Source organism: Acomys minous, assembly GCF_964271855.1.
Source record: "Acomys minous genome assembly, chromosome: 10".
NCBI lineage: Eukaryota > Metazoa > Chordata > Mammalia > Rodentia > Muridae > Acomys > Acomys minous.
In genome coordinates this window covers 31,077,505-31,096,894 of record NC_140491.1, presented here as the reverse complement: position 1 = coordinate 31,096,894, position 19,390 = coordinate 31,077,505, and the positions used below count along the sequence as shown (strand labels likewise).

Genomic DNA, 19,390 nt, shown 5'->3' with positions numbered 1-19,390 from the left:
AAGGGCAGAGGCAGCAAGAATTCAGGGTGGTTACCTCAGATCTGTAGCCAGAGGAGGAAGAGATCAATGAGTCCAGGGAAGCCATGGGAAGCCTCGTAGTCCAGAAAGAGGCACAGGGTCACCAGGCCAGACCACAGGGCAACACAGTTTAGAAGGCCGAAGTCATAATTCATACTCAGTGTCAAATTGGTATCAAATCTGCATACTCTTGGGTGTCCTTGACACCCTCACTTATTCCTGAAGTTCACCTAGTGACAGGGACACACTGTGTACCAGCACTTGCTCAGACACAAGAGGTGATATAGTGCAGCCACCAGGAGTGTACTCTATGTAGTCAGTGGCATGTCTGAGCGTCCTCCTGCCTCTTGACCACTTTCATGCCCTTGTATCGCCATCCTCCATGCATGTGTCCACCTCCTTTCTGCATCTTGCTCTCCCAGCCACCTTGGGAGTATCATGGGAATGGCTTCCCAGGCCTACAGGCTGGGTATCATATCCCCAGCCTACAGCTGTGTGCCTTTGCGCAAGAGACTTACTGCAGCCTTCATGTCTTCACCTGCCTTCCTCTGGGATGGGCATGAGAGGGGGTCACATGGATGACACACAGGCCTCCTAGCTCCTGTCCACCTGTGCACCAAATCCATGCTTCCAGGCACCTCCTTAAACACAGGCCCGCTGGTGCACACGGTCACGGCCATGGACACACACAGCTGTGTGAAGGTGCATCATATTCCTTACCCTGAGCAAATATCTGTACAGGCTGAGGGGCCCAGTCCCTCTGACCCCGCCCCCCCCCCCCCAGTGCCCCTGCCCACTTGCCTATGTCCTCCTGTCCTGCTGTTTTCTAGTGGCTGAAGCAGATAGAGGGAACAGAGGCGGCCCTCACCCAGAAGATGATGGACCTGGAGAAGGAGAAGGTAAAGACTCCAGCACCTGGGACAAAGGGCAGGGGGCGGGAACTCAGGTGTTCGGCTTAGTGGGAGGCTCGGTATCGCTCGCTGTAGTTCTTCCGCCCTTGTGGCTCCCTCGAGCCATCTCTGCTCTCTTCCTTTCCCACCCACGCGGTTTTCAAATGAACACTTACTTCTGACCTTGTGCCCCATCTCGGACTCACAGACCCTTGAGTCTCATGAGTGGCAGCTTGAGAACGTTAGAGACACAGCACGACACACAGGGCTCTCCAGATGCAGGATAGCTTGGGAACCCAGAGTTGGCCTTCTTTGGTTGTGCACTGGATGCTTTGATGCAAACGTGGCTGGATTGTGGCCATGAGGGGTGTTACGCTTGTGAGCAGCCCTGCTTGGAGGGGGTGGGGGGGGGATAATTATCCTCAGCCCAGGGAGGCAAGAGGAGCCATTCCAGAAGCCCTGGCTCTGAAGCCATCCAAGACTAGTTTGTATTTTAAGTTCCTTTGAGAGCTCAGTGAAGGAGCCAAAGCAGCACTTGGTGTCAGAAGAGCCTGGGATAGGCCTCAGGAACCTGGGTTACTGGTTACCCCTGTCATCAGTGGCACCATGGCTTTCTGTTTCCTATAAAATACAGGGACCGCAACGTGAGTTCTAGCTCTAAGCTCTAAAGGGTGTAGAGTGGGGCATGCAGTCTGCTCAGATGAGGCCTCTGTACAGGGAACCAGAGGTCTTCGGGAAATGTTTAACAACGAGATCCACGTGGGAGGGGGGTTGGGGGAGGAGAGTGGGGAGGGCACAGCCTGGCAAGGGGATGAGCTGCACCTGAGAGCTGTTGAGACAATCCTGAGGCCTCAGGCCACAGTACAGGGCTTGGAGACTCCTGTGATGTGGGCTGGCAGCAGCGGGCTCCCTGTGAGGTCCCTTCCTTATTACCAGATACCCAAGAGGAGGGGGAGCCGGAGTGAGGGCAGTCCTGATCAGGGATCTCATGGATAGCCTGGGCAACCCAGGGCAGTGAGGGCTTCTGCAGGGAGTTCACAGAGGGCAGTCAAAGCCCCTCCCCCCTCCTTTCCCTCCCGCACCGAGTTACTAGTGGGTAAATTTGGAGCCTCCCTGCGCTGACTTGCTCTGGGCAATTCTCATGGCGAGCCCCTCTCTTCTAGGACCTGTTCAGCAAGCAGAAGGGCTACCTGGAGCAGGAACTGGACTACAGGAAGGAAGCCCTTGACCAGGCCTACCTGGTAGGACCAGAAGTGGGTTTGACACTTTGACTTTCTCCTCTCAGCCTTAGAGGCTGCTGCTCCCTGCGGGGAGTACCCCCAGGCTTCAGGGTATAATGCTATGCCTTCCGCACACATGACTAGAATGGCCAGCAAGTGGCCAAGTGTTCCAAATGAGCTGTGTGTGGGTTTTTATTTTTAATAATTTAAATTTAAATTTATACTCCTCTCTCACATATTATATCCCAATCACAATTCCTTTCCCCTCCCCCTCCCCCTTTCCCCCTCCCCCAGTCTCTCCCTTCCACCTTCCGTCCCCCCCAGATCCAACCCCTTTCTCCTCCCCTCAGAAAAGAGCTGGCCTCCCAGGAACATCAACCTAACACTGCATAGCAAGCTGCAATAAGACCAGGCACATACTGTTACATCAAGGTATCCCAGTAGGAGGAAAAGGGTCCCAAAAGTAGGTAAAAGAGTCAGGGACAGTCCTCACTCCCACTGTTAGGAATCCCACAAGAACGCCAAGCTACTCAGCCATAACATACACGCAGAGGACCTAGGTCAGGCCCCTATGGGCTCCCTGATCGCTGAGTCTCCATGAGTCCTGGTCAGTTGATCCTGTGGGTCATGTTCTCGTGGTGTCGCTGACTCCTCAGCTTCCTCTGATCCTTCCTCTCCCTCCTCTGCAGGGCTCTCTGAGCTCTGCCTAATGTTTGCCTGTGGGACTGTGCATCTGCTCCCAGCAGTTGCTGGGTGAAGTCTCTCTGGTCTCTTCGATGACGATTCTGCTAGCCTCTTGTCTTAGAACACTCTGCAGGGGGGACAAACTGTAGGTGGGAGGTGTTGTGGCAGCGTTGGTGTCCCAATCCCTTTACCTTGCCTGGTTATAGCAGATGAGCTGTGGTTTTTTACAAAGAGTTGGTGATCTTGATGTTCTTGTTTTGGTTTTTTGGTTTTCTGAGGCAGGGTCTCCCTGTGTAGCCTTGGCTGTCCTGGACTCACTTTGTAGACCAGGCTGGCCTGGAACTCATAGTGATCCGCCTGCCTCAGCCTCCCAAGTGCTGAGATTAAAGGCGTGTGCCACCACTGCCCGGCTGATGGTTTGGTTTTTGTTGTTGTTGTTATTTTTGTTTGTTTGTTTTTTGACCCACTTACTAACTAGCATCAGGTGAGCTGAATGGGAAAAGGCTTTTGTATATGTTTGTTGCTTCATAAATATTTATTTATCCTTAAATTTCCAAAGAGGCTGGTGATACAGTTAAGTTGGTAGAGGGCTTGCATAGCAATAAAGCCAGTTCAGTCCCCAGTACTGAACAAACTTGGCATGGTGGCACCTGTCTGCCATCTCAGCATGCAGGACCAGAAGTTCAGTATTGTCCTCTACTACACACTGAATTCCAGACTTGTCTCAAAAAAGTCCCAAATCAGGTTTTCTCATAGGTAGGAGAAGGAGATGGGCCTAAATGAACAGAGAGGTGAGGCTGTGGCCAGATGCACCAGAGCAGACGGGAAAGTTTTAAAGCCTCGTGAAACACCGTGGGGTCATCAAAAGTCTGGGCTTCTTCTTAGTGTTGGAAGTTCAGGCTCAGATGACCTCACACTCAAAGCCACAAGTCCCTGACGCCAAGAGCCATTCTTCCTTGTGGAAGATGTGGCGTGAGGGTCAGGGCTACTCTATGTAGGATGGTCAACAGCCACCATCAAGCAGTATCTGCCCATGTCACTCCTGTTTCTTATCACGTGATGTGGCTGACAACAGCATGGAGGGCAATGAATGAGTGAAAACACTTTAAAAAAAAAAGATTTATATAGTATATATACCTTGTTTTGCCTGCACATACACCTATGTGCCAGAAGAGGGCACCAGATCTCATTATAGATAGTTGTGAGCAGCCATGTGGTTGCTAGGAATTGAACTCAGGACCTTTGGAAGTGCAACCAGTGCTCTTAACCTCTGAGCCATCTCTCCAGCCTGTGAAACACTCTTATTTGTGCTCTGCCTGTATCTTTGTTTTGATTTTTTTCCCTCAATCTCACCCAGTTTTGGTCCATGTAAATACTCATGAACACCCTCATCCCCCAACACACACACACACACACACACACACACACACACACACACACACACACACACACTGTCCAGTCTTTCAAGGATGTTTGACAGCTCTGGAGGACACCCCTCAAGGAAACTTCAGGAACTAGTTGCCCTCACGGGGAAATACATTAGGTCAAAAGCTGAGGGCCTTGGCCCTAAGGACCTCTCCTGCCGCAGTGTGCTACAAGGACAGTGCAGTGCTCAGATGGGTGGAGGCCAGCCATTGCCAAGTACTGTGGCTCACTGGGGCCTCTCACAGGGCAGCTGTTTGGAAAAGGTGGTGCCCTATCATCTTCTGAGGACTGTGTGCAGGCAGGCTCAGGATCTTGGACATGCTGGCTCTTAGAAAATACCCCCACCTTGACAAGCCCTCTAGAAGCCTGAAAAAGCACGCTAAGCCTCAAGTGGGCAGCACGCACCCACAAGGATTGCAGTCTTGTGACAGTCTGGGCAGTTTTCAGGAGGCACCAGATTTACTTAGAGTCAGGTCAGTGTACTTCTGACCTTCGGCATCCAGGCTGGGTAAGGGAAGGTGCAAGATGCATGCCTGTTTCCCTTTGGCATGGTGTGGAGTGAGAAGTGGGTGAGATCGGCCTGGCCCCCAGTGGGATCCAGGTCTGAAGGCGGGGATGAGGGCCAGTTTGGAAGCTGGCAACTAGGGGGTAGACCCTCTCTCTGGAAGCTTCGTTGCTGAATGGAGAGTGGTGAGCTGGAAGGCAATAAGCTCCTGTGCCTCAAGGAGCCCCGGTAAAGGCCACATGGAATTCTGCTGCCCTGCTTTCTGCTTTCCCAGGGCCAAAGTGACCCTGGAGAGAAGGTGATAATGTCTGTGGCTAAATCCAGGGTGGCCCAACAGGGCTAGGAACTGGCTAGAAAGTGAGAGCAATGCTGCAGGTGGTGGGGCTTGCAGAGCCTTCCCCAGGGCTGCCCTGTCTCATAGTCTCATAGTAGGGTGGGATGGTGACATAGATGTGGTGTTTCTTAGCAGGAGGTGAAGGGCTTTGGAGAAACAGGAGAAAGAGAGAGAGAGAGAAGAGAGTGAGAGAGAGAGAGAGAGAGAGAGAGAGAGAGAGAGAGAGAGAGAGGGAGGGGGGTAGGTTTTGCCCCTGGTAAGATAACTGTTGAGTGGCCAGCAGGGGATCTGATGTGACTTTCCCAAAGAATTCAAACCCCCCAAACGATGGGACCATCATCAGCCAGCTCCACTGTCTCCTTCAGCACTGCCCACAAAAGTCCCCTTACTGTGTGTGGGATCAGAGATGAGGCTGTGGGTAGGACATTCTCACTATTTGCTTCCACTTAAAGCTGTGTTCTCCACACAACTGAGAAATGAATGCTTATAACTGAGAAATAGTACCTCACCGGCTCCATTAGAATAGGGAGTGAGAGCAAACTGGAAGCCAAAGGCAAAATAAAATGGAGTTGGACACACTTGTCTCAGGAGGGCATGGTTCTTTCTTCTTGCCCTGGTCTCCTATACAGGCCAGGGATACCTGTCTCTATCTGGGACAGAACACTCGGTGTTTTCCTTGGCGAGAGGAAATCTCCCCATGCTGTCACTTGTGAGGCTTGCCGCTCTGCTGGGCCATGCATGCTCACCTTCCCTCCCTAGAACGACCTCTAGTGGCACCGGTTTGTAACCTCTACTGTCTTGTGGTTTGGGCCATGCAGAAAATCCAGGACCTGGAGGCTACCTTGTACAATGCGCTGCAGCAGGAGCCAGGGCGGAGGGCCAGCGAGGCACTGAGTGCCAGCCAACGGGAAGACCTCCAGGCAGCTGTAGAGAAGGTGCGCAGACAGCTCCTGCGTCAGAGCCGGGAGTTCGATAGCCAGATCCTGCGGGAGCGAATGGAGATGCTGCAGCAGGCCCAACAGGTACTGGCAGTTTCATCCCTCTATCTTGTACCTCCAATGTACCCTGGGCCCCTGAGGACCCTCTGGCACTTGATGAACATAGGTACCCCGGATGTTGGGTGGAGAGTGGCTGGTAGGGGATGTTCTGTGGGCATAGCATCTTTTCTCATGGGTTCCTGTTACAGAGTGGCGAGCATTCCCTCCTTGGTGGATGGGGAAACAGGAGTCGAGGCACTTGTGTAGTGTAGGTGGCAAGCTTGTCATTTCTCTTTGCTGAAATGTGCACACAAAACAAAGGTGCTTCTCACACCTTCTTCCAACATCCCCTAGACTTCAGCCTGATGCACAGGGACCACACTGGCTCAGCATCTCTCTTTTGCTGCTTTGGGGTAGCTGACGGCTTGAGAATCAGCCTAGGAGCCTGAGTGTTACTTCTTGGAGGACCTCAGCCGTCTGTGAGGGTCACTTGATGCTGAGCAGAGGAAAGAAGGTTCCAGAGCCCTGACAATAGCTAGAGAAGGAGAAGAAGAAGAGATGAGCCACACAGAGCTTTGTTGGTCAGCATGCTCCCTACACTGCAGAGCTGCCACCCACCTCATGGCAGCCCCATGAAGTGTGAAAATGGGCGCACAGCGTGGGTGCTACCAGCACTGCCTCTCTCCGCCCCTTTCCTTCCCTGGGCTCCCAGGTCCGAGCTACCTGGATGTTGGACACATGAATGACTGAGGCCACTCCAGTCCATGATCTTTGTTGTCCCGCTGGGAGCCGAGGTGCCCTGGCTCAGCCCTTATCTTCTTACGAGTGTGCACTGTCAACCCTGGACAGTGTAGTTCATGGGCTTGACAAGCAGGTGAAATCCATCCATCTGTAACAAGTCAGAAGAGAGTATTCCTCTGGGGGCGGGGGTGGGGGTGGGGGTGGGGACTTGCTGTCCTGTGTGTCCTTTGCGGCTTCTATGCTGGACCACCATAAAAGACAACGGTCAAGTTTGGGGCCTGGGAGTCGTTTTCTGATGCGTGACCTGATGTATTTCAGAAAATCCGGGAGATGGAGGGCAAGCTGGAGCTGCAGAGGCGCCAGCTGAAGGAGCTGGAGGAGAAGGTAGGTGGCCGGGAGAGCTGAGACCTCAGGCCTGAGGCACAGGCAGGTGGCTGCTGACTTCAGGTGTAAAGCCCAGGCTTCCTGTTCCCCGAACCTTTCCAAGAAATCCAAGGCAGATGCTGAGGCCACTGGGTCAGGAATCCATTTCAGTGTCTGGGTGGAGGGTTGGTTCAAATACCTTCTAGAAAGGCTGAGAAGATGAGCTACATAAAACGGCCCAATCATCAAGACCCAGGCCAGTGGGAGACCCTGTCTTAAAAAAAAAAAAACAACAACAAAACCAAGGTAGGCAGCTTCTGAGGAACCCAGGGTTGATCTCTAGCTCCACATGCACACTCATACATGTGAACACACCTACACATGTGTACCTGTACATATACAGGCACGCACACACAGAGGCATGTCAACACAAGATAAATAAGTGAATAAACAAGTGAGCGAATGAACGCATTATGCCTTACATGCAGGGAGAAAAAAAAACAGCAAGAGTCTGGGGGTGTCAAGTGGCAGAGCAGTTGCTTAGCATAATCAAAAGGTCCTGAGCTCAACTTCTAGCACCCCAAACCCAGGAAAACCCAACAATATTAACAGACAAGCAGATGTGGTGGAGCATGTCTTCAGCCACAGAACTTAGGAGGCTGAAGCAGGGGGATCAGATATTCAAGGCTCCCGTCTCAGAAAACCAACCTCCCTCAAAGTTAATATCATGTATACATATTAGCCGATGCTACCCATCTTCATTGAGGTGTCTATACTTAAAAACATTAGTCCTATAAAAAAACTTTCAAGAATATAGATTGTATTTCTTTTTTAAAATAGATTATATTTCTGTTATTTAAATCTGTGTATATTGTAATTCCATCTTCAGTGGCTGGCATGAGCACCATGAGAATGAGTGAGTGAATGAATGAATGAATGAATGAATTGGTCTTTTCACTGAGATAAGGGGACATAGTGATAATGAAGTAATTTGTATTTGTAGTTATTTTTTGCTTCTTTTTCCACCTGTTTGTGAATGTATGCATATATGTATGTGGGTGAAGTGTATATTTGTATGTACATGCATGTACGTATGCTTGTATATAAGACATATGTGTGTGAGGTGTATTTGTTTTATGAGTGTGCCTGTGGACACACACAGAAGCCGGAAGAGGGTGTCTGATGTCCTCCATCACTTTCCACCTATTCCCAGGAGGGAGAGTCTCTTGCTAAACCTGCGGCTTGAGATTTTTTTTTTTCTACTAGGCTGTATCCAAGAAGCCCCAGCAATCCTTCAGTCTACCACCCCCATCAATGCTGGGATTATAGGCATATGTGGCATGTCAGGCACAAAGGCAACTGACTTAAAAAACAGGGCAGGCAACGCATGCTGTGGCTGAAGTAAGCAAAACCATACCATGGCGCCAATCCAGACTGCCACTTACCCTCAGGCCAGATGGGATGACAACGAACACGTATAATAACCTGTCCCTGGTGAAGCCAGAAGACAAACACAGCATCACAGTGAAGCAAAATTCCTGGGATAAAACAATACACGCTGACAGCAGAGGAACACACAGCTGCCTCCAACAGTTCTCACTCGTCACCAGGGCATCGCGCACTATGCACAATAATAGATACAGCCTAGATGGCTGAAGAGATGGTTTGTGTGGCTTACACACACCTGTAACTTGAGCTCCATGGATATCTGATGCCCTCTTCTGGCTTCCAAGGGCACTGCACTCATGTGCACATATACACATATACACATAATTAAACATTAAAATCTTTTTTTTTTTTTTTTTTGGTTTTTCAAGACAGAGTTTCTCTGTGTAGCCTTGGCTGTCCTGGACTTGCTTTATAGACCAGGCTGGCCTCAAACTCATAGCAACCCACCTGCCTCTGCTTCCTGAGTGCTGGGATTAAAGGTGTGTACCACCATGCCTGGCTAAACAATAAAATCTTTAACAACAACAACAACAACAACAACAACAACAACTAGTCCTAGACAGTTTAACTTTGGGAAATGGTAGAGTAAGTTGCTTTAGACAAATCCTTTTTGCTAAGAACTGAAAATTTGCAAAAATTAATCCTTTTGAACCTGGGCATGATTGTGGTGTAAACCTGCAATCCCAATACATAGAAGGCAGAGTTAGGAGGATTACAAGCTCAATGCCAGCCTGGGATGCAAAGTAAGACTTTAAAAAAATTAATCCTTGTTTAAGATATTGGAAAGCATCTGCAAGAGTGAAAAATTACAGGCCACTATTCAGGAAGGGAGAAACCCAGAGACAAGCATTTTGCTCATCACTGAATGGGGGCTGGTGGCTACCCTGTGCTGCTGCCCTAGGCAGACCTCGAGGTTAGTCCAGGACCACACAGGCAAGGCAGCTTTACTGAGACGGTTGCTACTTCCTATGAAGGCACCTGTTGACATGCATCCCTTAAGGACCAGGATGGAATTTCACACATCTCTTCCCCCAACGCAGAGAGTAGCATGGTCTTAGACCAGTCCATGGAGAAGTCGTAATTGCATAGCTTGTGTCACAGACCAAGGCAGTAAGAGCGACCTTACATCTGTGGGGTGGTGAGGACACCTGTGGAGACGGGTGTAGGCCTTCTGACCCAGCCTGTTTTTTTTGGGGGGGGGGTGTGAAGCTAGTGGGCCTGAGAAGACCCTATCTGAATCCTAAAGGAGGATGTGGGAAAGCCAAGAAAGAAAAAGAAAGACCACTTCTGGGCTGAAACATGCCAGGCTGGCTTGTGAGAAAGGAACTGGACTCTCCAGGGACAGCAGGACAAGTCCTTAGAAGTCACTGGACAGCAGCGTTTAGGGCTTTTCATAAGTGGGGCACCCTTCCTGGTGGCTGTCATATTCCAATTTGTGGGGGAGAGAAAGAGAAAGAACGCCCCTTGATGCCCCGTGTGGGGCAGGTGTATTCTCTCCTTCCTCCCTGAGAAGTTAAATTTAAACATGACAATCACCAGTCTCGCCCTGTATGGAGTTCCTGCTGAGTCTGCAGGGGGCGCCAGAGATCCATGTCCAGGGAGCAGCGGAGGGGGGCGGGGTTCTCTCTCATCAGTTCTCTTCTGAGGAGTCCTTTGTGAGGCTGTCCTATATCCTAGGGTCCCCATCTGGCAGGTGCCCAGCCCTCCTCAACCCTCTATGGGGTACGTCAGGTTGATTCCACTGAGAACAATTTGGCTCTGTGGCTGGACTCAGGATAGCCTGAGTAACTTGGTGGAGTTGGGGGCGACTTCTTACTGCTGTGAGAATGAGGCTCTTTGACTCTATTAGTGGGCCTGGGGGAAGGGCGAGGAATATGAACTCTGCCTGCCTTTCCATCCGTAGGTACCTTGTTGGATCACAGCCAGATATGACAACTGGTGCAAACATGGCCACAGGAGCTGTTGCCCATTTAAATATTTAAAATGAGGGGTTGGGGGACGGCTCAGTCGGTAAAGTGTTCGCTTTGCAAACATGAGGCCCTATGCTTGATGCCCACAACTCACACCAGAACAGCTAGGTGTGGTGGTGCAGTTATAAACCAAGTGCTGGGGAAGTGGAGGCAGGCAGTTTGGGGAATCACTGGTTTGGTCTGATAGTTTGGCCAAACTGGTGAGTTCTAGACCAGTACGAGATCCCAGCTCAAAGAACCAGAGAACAGGCGTGGGAGAGATGGCTCCAAGGTTAAGAGCATTGGCTGCTCTTCCAAAGGTCCCGAGTTCAATTCCCAGCAACTACATGATGGCTCATAACCATCTATAATGAGATCTGGTGAAGGAGAAGGAGAAGGAGGAGGAGGAGGAGGAGGAGGAGGAGGAGGAGAAGGAGAAGAAGAAGAAGAAGAAGAAGAAGAAGAAGAAGAAGAAGAAGAAGAAGAAGAAGAAGAAGAAGAAGAAGAGAACGAACCAGAGGACAGTGCCTAAGGAATGAAACTTGAGCACATTCTGCCCTACAAGCATGCCTGCACATTTGCACACACTCACACACAAACACATGTCCACATACACATATAATAATGTGAGGAATCAGGCTGGTGAGCTACACTGGCTCTGCCTCCATGAGGAAGCACCTTGCTATCACTTGGATTGCTTTCCTGGCCTCTCAGACTTTCTCAGACTTGATTTGTGGACCGCTCTGCTCCCATCTTCCCAGGAGGATATGACACAGTCTGTATATGCAGCAGGAGACACTGGCCTGACTGGTGGATTGCTGGTGGGCGATATGGCTAGGGATGCCCACCAGGCCTGTCACCTGTAGGTCCTCCAGGTCACTCCCGACCTGTGGCCATGGGAAACTCTGGTCCCATCAGTTGTGGCTTGCTCATGATCTCTCCTTCCATGGCCAGAAGCTTACTACCAATCCACTGGGTGGTCTCACCAAGCCCTCCCCCTCCTCCTGAGCCTCAGTTTCCCCATGTGGAACATGAAGGACTCTGGGATTACAGTGACCCCTTATAGAGCTTGGTCCTTGAGATTTGACAGAAGAAAGGGTTATTTGGATTTTCACTTTTCTCTACAAACAACATAGGAAACTGTGACTGTGTTTGGTGGGAATTATTTTTTAAATTCCTAGGTAATGGTCATATAAGTGTCCTCTGAAAACAAGTGATTTTGCTTGAACAGGGCACATCACAGATAGATTAATAACTAACTGATACATCTTTTCTGTTTTTGTAAGGTTATTTTTCCAGTAGTGTTTTTCTAAAGTTGACTGGTAAAAGGCACATGAGGTTTTACATGTTAAAAAAAAAAAAAAAAGAAAAAGAAAGAAAGAAAAGAAAAGAAAAAAGAATCTCTTGCAAGGGACAGCAGGCAGACAGTCCCCAGGTCCACAGGCTGGCCTGGGTGCCTCCTTTGTTGTTGCCCACCATAATACATATACTGGTAAAGCACAGCCATGGCCTTGGGCAGGCCTTTCGTTTGTGATGCCCTGTTCAGCCTTACCTTTATTCCTCAAAGTCTTTACATATGGCAGCCTGGGCTGGAGGGACACCTGAGAAATCTGTAGGGATAGCCCACTGAGCACCTAAGGCAGGAGGGAGCAACCAGGAGGGGTGGGGTGGGGGTGGGGCTGCCCTCCGCTCTTCTCTCTGCTGCCCCCTAGTGTCGTAGTTCTTGTAAGATGCTGTCACTGAATTCCATACCACATCTCTCACATCTTTTTTTTTCCTTTTCTTTTCTTTTCCTCGTTTTCTTTTGGCCTTATGTTATAGTTTTTGTTCCTTTTTTTGTTTTTCTCACTAGCATTCATTCTGTGGCCTTGACGACTCCCGGGCGCCAAGAACTCGGGTGTGTATCCTTTTCTTCCCACTGGCAGATGCAAAGCTGGTTGAGAGAGGAGGTTGACTCCACTCTGGCTGTGGTGCTTCTTGGGAGATGAGGTGCCTGGAAGGATTCTGGGTTCTTCCACTTCAGCTCCTTGGGGGGATGTGTGGCCCTTGGGTCCCTGGGGTCCTGCTGTAGAGGCACATGGTGGGGATTACTGAGAACAAGAGGCCCCGTGGCATCTATTTCATCCACAGAATTTACGTCTCACTCCCAAAGCTTTCTCCAGTCTGGCGTAGTTCCTGCTTTGTTGTCATGTGCACATCACCTGTCTGGTCCAAAGCAAAGGGTCAAGGAGCATCAGGTTGAAAGGCCAGGTGGCTCATGAGGCCAGGTCCCTGATATGACTGCACAGCATACAGGAGCCATCAGTGTCTGGCTTCTTACCTCTGTATCTCAAACTGCATGCCCAATGATGATGCCAAACTATATTCAGAGACCCAAAGAGTGTATGCATCCCACAATCTGGTCCTGCCCTAGCCACTGGCCCCTCGTGCCCAGGCTTCTCATCTTTGGGACCTCGGCCTTTCCACATTCTCCCAGTGCTGAGTGCCCATTCATAGGCTGCTATCTGCCAGGACCTCTGAATTTTGGAGTCTTGACCCTGAAACCAAACTAGCCTGAGGAGCCAGGGTGCCCCTGAGGCTCACTAGATCCTTAGATGGTCCACTCAGTGTCTTTAGGGATGTCCTTGATGCTGACACTAGCCCACAAGGGCTTAGGTTGGCTACCCTCTATTCCCTAGTGTCGGGGATATGGCCAGTCACATGGTGGTTAGTCATTGTATGTAGAGAGAACACAAGGCCGTCCTGAGGCCTGGGAGACAAATTACACCATGCCCCGTTGATGGAGCTCTAGGGTTAGAGGGTCTCTGGGCAGCTATCAAGAAAGGTCAGCAGCCCAGGGCCCTCTCTACTCTTCTTAACGCTTGATTTTTGTTTCACTTCAATTTTTTTTTTCTTAATCTTCCAGGCTATACAAAGACCTTTTGGAATCACCTGAGTCCCCGTGGTGCCCCATCCTCACTCGAACCAAAATCCAACAGTGCAGCAAAGCTATTCAAAGTCCGGAGCCTGAACACAGAACTTATGCACGTTTGATAGTCACTTAAAGGGGGGAGGCCTAGGGACCTGGCCCACTTCTACTTGTGGAACTCTGCAGGACAATGGCAAGCCTCCCCAGTGTCCCCACTGTGACATCTTCAAGAGCCAAAGGCTAAGGTGGATCTGGATAGCAGGAATTTAAGTGCAATTAGTGGAAATCCAGGGCATGAGAGCTGTTGCCTTGGGGGATAGGCCCAAGCCCTGTCCCCATGCTGTGTGCCTCCCTGAAGGCACTGTATGTGCCTAGATGGATACAGACACTCCCTTTGCCCTGTGTACAGAAATCTCCTCGGACCGGGTGTGTTCTTCAGGAGTCTGCCTGCCAGAGCAACCAACAAAACCTCTGACTCCATGCACAGTTGGACTTGTAGCTGGCGGCCAGCAAGAGAGAGTTGGAGTTGCCAAGTGTGGAGACCCTGTGGATTGTAGCTTTCTGAAGAGGGCTGAAGGCTCTGACACTTGTATAGGTGTGACCTTGCTTAAGTCCCAGAGCATGGCCATGCCTCAGACCAGGGAGGAGTGAGGAACGAGAGAGCTGACATAAGCTGTCTGTTTTAATTTGTAGGGGCACCCTATAAAGGAGCTCGGGCTGGTAGAACAGCACCCAGAGGCTCTGTGTTGTGATGGCTGAGACTGGGGCACCCCTTTACCATAGAGCCTTCTCTGCCCATGATCCTCAGTAAAGAGCTGAGTCATCTCCTCAGGTGTTGGAGCCTCCTCAGAGCACAAGGGGTAGGATAGAGGTGGTGCACCCTAAGTTCACCAGGAACTAGATTTCCAAAGGACATTCCTTGAGACATGACTTTGGGATGTACCTGTCAATCTAGGGCAGGTAGGGCAGGTCACCTCCAAAAGGTACCTGCCTGTGTGGCTATACTCTCCCACGCCTGGAGCAGGCAGGGAGAATGTCAGCCATCAGATTGACAGAGTGACAAAAGGACAGGATGCTGAGTCAGTGTGGAGAAGCTTGTGGTGAGTTGGGATATGTGACATGGTGGCAGCAAGTCAGATGACCAAGTGGGTGGCACCGTGACTTCCTGGAAGCAAGCGGAGAAGACTGGGGTTCAGATCAGGTCCCTCGAGGGAACCACAAAGCAAGGACCTGACGTTGTAGGGAGGGCCAGATCCAGAGACAGAGAAGCAAAGACAGTGCTCGGGTGTGAAAGCGGGGCTGTCTAGACAGGTGGTCCTTCCAGAAGATTTGAATCCTTGCTTGAAGCAAGCACTACAAAATCGCGGAGAAGTGTTGATTCTCTGCTGAAATCTGAGTTCCCCAACACCTATGATGCACAAGCCCAGCCTCTGCGACTTATCAATGCCCACCAGCTTAATTAAATTCCAAGAAACCTGCCTTTGACAACAGAGACATTTGAGTCTTTGATAGCAGCAGTCTGGGGACCAGTTAGGCAAAATGGAAAGCAGGCCTGCTCTCTCTGGTAGAAGACACAGTGGGGATGCTATTCAACTGCCTTTTGTAGACAGGCATCCCGGGGGCATCCCAGAGCGTCATGGAGAAGTCCACCACTCTGTCCCCGTAACCATCTGTCTAGAGTCCCTGCGGGCTGTGCTGGAGTGTGGTCCTTATGCCTTCTGTCCCTATCTACTGTGAGGGAGAGGGCAGCCTCCCTGTCTGCTTGGCTTTTTTACTCAACACCTTATATGACAGTGGCCTTAGCTCTGCAGTCAGGCCCGTCTGGGCACTCCCAGCTCAGCCATGTCCTTGCTGCAGACAAGCCATGTTCTTACGACTCTGAGGAACACAGATCCTAGGTCATGCCTCATGGAAGAGCTTCTGTGATCACAGAGAGATGGATGGACCCGAATCATCCCACAGGCCCTCTGACATCCCAAAGGTGACTCAGGAGCACACATCTGAGTCCTTCATAGAGTGCTGCTCAGCAGGGGCCAGTGGCCATCCCCGTCGACCCCTAGGAAGCCACTGAGGCCTGAGAGAATGCAGCTTGCATAGACAGGTGTGCAAGCTGTCCCAGTCCCTGCCAAGACCCAGAATTCCTTGTCACTATCTTATGCATTACTCCCAGAATCCCCACTAGAAATAAGCCTGGCTAAGAGCTGGGGCCTCAGGGAACCACAGTGATGCAATGGTACCGTAGATGCCCTGGGTCCGGGGAGGCACAGTCTCAGGGCTCTCACCACCAGTTAACACCTGTGTGGTTACCAGGGGAGCGGAGCTACAGAGTCAACCTCCAAGGCCAAGGCTACGTCCTTATGTAGCCGGGAAGGTGGGTGGAGTTTTCCTTGGCCCTTCTCCCAGACCCAGAGAGGTTGAGGCCCGTAGCTCACCCTGAGAGGTCTTCAAACAGTGTTCCACTTCTGTACGCCAGTCCTCTAAGACAGTGTCATGCAGTCTTGAACAGGACAGGGGAGCTGAGGAGTCAGGGCTATTCTACCATTCCTGCAGCCTGTGGGAGGCTAAACAGGGAGGCCCAGGCTGGGGCCAGGTTGTGACCAGATGAGCTGAGGACCGTGGGCCTTCAGCTTGAAAGCAGAGGGTGCCACTAAGGCTGTAAGACCTGTGTCCTACCAGGTCCTCTTTGCTTTGTGTCTATAGCTTGTCGCAGGGAAGTTTTCACTCAAGTGTTCCTGCTGAGCACAGTGGAGAGTCCCACCCTGACCCATGTGCTGTGCAGAAGGCTGGCTCTGTGTCCCAGCTTAGCTCTACATGGAATCTACCCGGCCTGAGACCCTCCCAGTTGCTTCCTACCCTGGATGGGCAGGGATGACGGTGCTCTGGTATGCTGCTTCCCTCTTGTTTTTCTTCCCAAAGGTCAGGGTTATATGGCCCCTCTTTTCTCTGGATTCCCTAGCCAGGTTGCCTCCAGGATCCGCTCACCCCGCCCCCCAGCACTGGTAGTACCATACAAGTGGGTTGGTTTTTTTATTTCTCATGTTTAATCTCTGCTTGTTAAGGGATTCCTATGATGGAGCAGAAGACCCCAAACCAGGCGCTTTGATGTCCTTTTCCTCTACAAAATTGTCAAACAAAACAAAACAACTCTTAGGGGGTTCCTTCAGAGCCCAGCTCAAGCGTCCAGAGCCCTGCCCTGTTAGAAGGAGCTGGGTCTCCAGGGCTGAACCTGTCCCTTGTCCTCCCTATACTTTCATCTCAGGGCTGAGGTTTTAAGGTGGGTGCTGCAGTCATGGCCTGCGTACTTTCCGGGGCCATCTCTGTCATGTCTCCTAAGGCATTGCTTCCTGTCCTTAGCAAGGCCTGTCTCTCATGGAAAAATGGGGGCCAGAGGCTCAGGTCTCTACCCAGCATTCCTTGCTCTTTTCAGTCTTCCCACTCTACTCTCCCCTTTCCCCCTAAGCCTGGGTGACTCACCCAGAAGCGCCAGCTGTTGTGACTGTGCCTGCCGTGGGCAGGGAGGGCTGTCTTTTGGGAACCTATCTCTTGGTGGCTGATGCCTTCAGCTGACAGCCATCTTCCCATGCCAGGTGGCATCTTGTGGCCCGTGGTTCTGGAGATCATATGCTAGTTATTTGGGGAATCCTCCCCTATGTGAGGGGAAGAATTGTTTACTGTGTATGGTGTCATTTTGCAAGGTGCTGGCCATTTGCCTAGTAGCCTGCTGCAGCTAAGCAACAAGGCCCGGTCACAGCCCAGACAACTGAGAACGCGCACCGGGAAGCGGTACTGTGCTTGTCTCATCCAGTCAGTTTTTAGCCTGAAGATGTGTTGGCCTCTCTAAGCGGGCTGTGTGAGTCTGCTCATGCACTCCGTCACTGGATGCAGGTGCCTGTACTCCGAACAGTGTCCGGAGATCTATTTGTGAGACGCTCATTAATTTGTCCAGATACGTACCTGAGACAGGATTCAAACCCAAGGAGTCAGGCCCAGCATCCTCGATCTGAGTTGGTCTTCCTGTTCCTTTAAGGCCAGGGTTTCATATTGCCAATCCTGGGTGCCTCAACTCCTGCTGCAGCTCTTCACACGCCCCACCCCGCCCCTGCATCCCTAGACACCCACTGTAGGGAACTCAGCCTCTACAAAGGTAGAAAAGAGAGCCGCTGACTGCATTGTTGAAGAGCATGAAACCAGTGTGATGTACATCCTAAAGCAACCGAGAGGGGTGCAGACAGGATGTTCGGGATGGGGTACACATGATTTCCAGCTATGTCCATTGGGCCTAAGACCACGGCTACTCCTTTCTATGGATGGCTCTCTCCAAGTTCACCCACTGGGAAGCTGAGTTAACCCTCTGGTTTCATGTATACAAAGGGTTACAATAAATGTTTCTTTATAGCAAGAGGCAATAGTACGGAGAAAGGCTGGCAAGTGGCAAGGGATTGGATGTACAGCCGTGTGCAGAGGTGGAGGGAGGGGAGATAAAGTTTCCTTCTGGTCCCAAGAGGCACTACTTCAGAAATGAACACATCTGAGTGCTCTGAGGAAAATGCACAAAGAAATGGGAGTGTAAACCTCTTCCATTATTTTCTGAAGAAGCAAGCCTCCTATATTCATAATTCAAACCTTTTACCTCTCTGTCTACTCCTGAGGCCTCAGGCCTCAGGCCTTTCCACCTGTAAACCCCTTGATGTCACCTTGGACCAGCCATCTCCTTGGCTCTGAATGGCCGTGTGCTCACTGTAACCCCAAGGGATCTGTACAACTGTGGCCCCTTCTGTGTGTCATGTGGCCAGCCACTCCTATCCTACTGGCTGTGGCTTGAGGCTTGTGCCTGCTCCAGGGTTCTCTGCCTATATTTGCCTGCTGCTGCCTGCTATGCCTGCTTCTCCCATCCTCTGAATCCCTTCCCCAACCCTGAGCTCCTGGGGACTTGTTTTCTGCTGCCCTGAGGCCAGTTTCACTCCACACTTGATCCCACAGCTCCTGGGCTAGAACATGCATTCTCAGGTGTGGAGTCAGACCTGCCTGTTCCTTCCCATCTCTAGGGTCTGGACAAATTCTTCCACCTTCTGAGGCCTCTCAGTTTTACCATCTCTAAAATGGTCATGGTGATGCCTACCTCACAGGGTCACCAGGACAACTAGACTAGGTAGGTGTGTGAGACCTCTTGGTACGGCATTGATTTCTCATCTTCTCTGCCTGACAGATTCTAGGTCCTTGGTAAGTGTGTGCTGAACTCAGACAGCGGCAAGGGACCTCACTGGGAGTGAGCCTTGGTTGCTTTGGAGAACCTGTGGCTGGTGGTCCTCCCTGGAAGGCTTCCCTCTCCTCTTTGTGTGCATTGCTAAGCATTTAATTCCAGGTGACCGGTCTGAGCCTCATTATAGCTTTGGCGTGTCCTAGCACACCAGCTTGTAAACCGAGATGCTCATTCGTATTGCATGACGTTTGCGTGGATGAAACCTGAGCTACCCACTCATGAATAATCTACCTGTCCTTGTTCTCCCCCAAAGGACATTTTCCTGGGACAATCCAAAGGCACAGTAGCCACCTCAGAATTTCCAGAAAGTCCATGTTGTAGACTCAGTCTGTTTTTAATTAAGCCTGGGCCAGTGAAATGTTTCCAGGATGGAGCCGGCAGCCCAGGGACAGACTGAGAAAAGCTTCAGCTATGTCATCAGGGCTCCCAGCAGCGATGGCTCCGATGTGATAAATGTGGATGTGAAGATCAACACGTGCTGGGTATTCCGAGATGTGGAGGAGAGTGACGAGGAGGAGCAGGGGTGCCTCCCAGAAGCAGCTAGCAGCCCGGACTTGGACACAGGGCTGCTCAGGGAGCAGCTGGAATCCTCAGAGCGAAAGCTGTTGGCAGCTGTGGACAAGCATGTGATATCGGAGTCGGGGCTGAGGAACAGGTGGGTGTAACC

General features: G+C 51.0%; 2 protein-coding genes across 20 annotated transcripts in view; both read left to right on the top strand.

The window, feature by feature from the left end:
* The window catches only part of JAKMIP1 (janus kinase and microtubule interacting protein 1), a 116,320-nt gene extending 101,367 nt beyond the window's left edge, over positions 1-14,953 (top strand). For 6 of the 9 annotated variants that reach the window (XM_084797457.1, XM_084797465.1, XM_084797464.1 and 3 more), the window contains 6 exons: positions 849-917; positions 2,072-2,161; positions 5,895-6,098; positions 7,113-7,178; positions 12,408-12,452; positions 13,461-14,953. In XM_084797457.1, the coding sequence (XP_084653583.1) occupies positions 849-917; positions 2,072-2,161; positions 5,895-6,098; positions 7,113-7,178; positions 12,408-12,452; positions 13,461-13,490 (504 nt within the window). In that variant the 3' untranslated portion in view covers positions 13,491-14,953. Of the gene's footprint in view, positions 1-848; positions 918-2,071; positions 2,162-5,894; positions 6,099-7,112; positions 7,179-12,376; positions 12,453-13,460 lie in introns of all 9 variants that reach the window. The other 3 variants (XM_084797461.1, XM_084797462.1, XM_084797463.1) reach the window with 3 other exon arrangements.
* A 133-nt stretch (positions 14,954-15,086) lies between these two features.
* The window catches only part of LOC311606261 (uncharacterized protein C4orf50), an 86,094-nt gene continuing 81,790 nt past the window's right edge, over positions 15,087-19,390 (top strand). For 5 of the 11 annotated variants that reach the window (XR_014782275.1, XM_084797431.1, XM_084797437.1 and 2 more), the window contains exons 1-2: positions 15,087-15,564; positions 16,164-19,378. Coding sequence is in view for 10 of the 11 variants with exons in the window: in XM_084797431.1 (XP_084653557.1) it covers positions 19,092-19,378 (287 nt within the window). In the remaining variant the exon portion in view is untranslated. The remainder of the gene's footprint in view (positions 15,565-16,163; positions 19,379-19,390) is intronic. The other 6 variants (XM_084797429.1, XM_084797434.1, XM_084797433.1 and 3 more) reach the window with 6 other exon arrangements.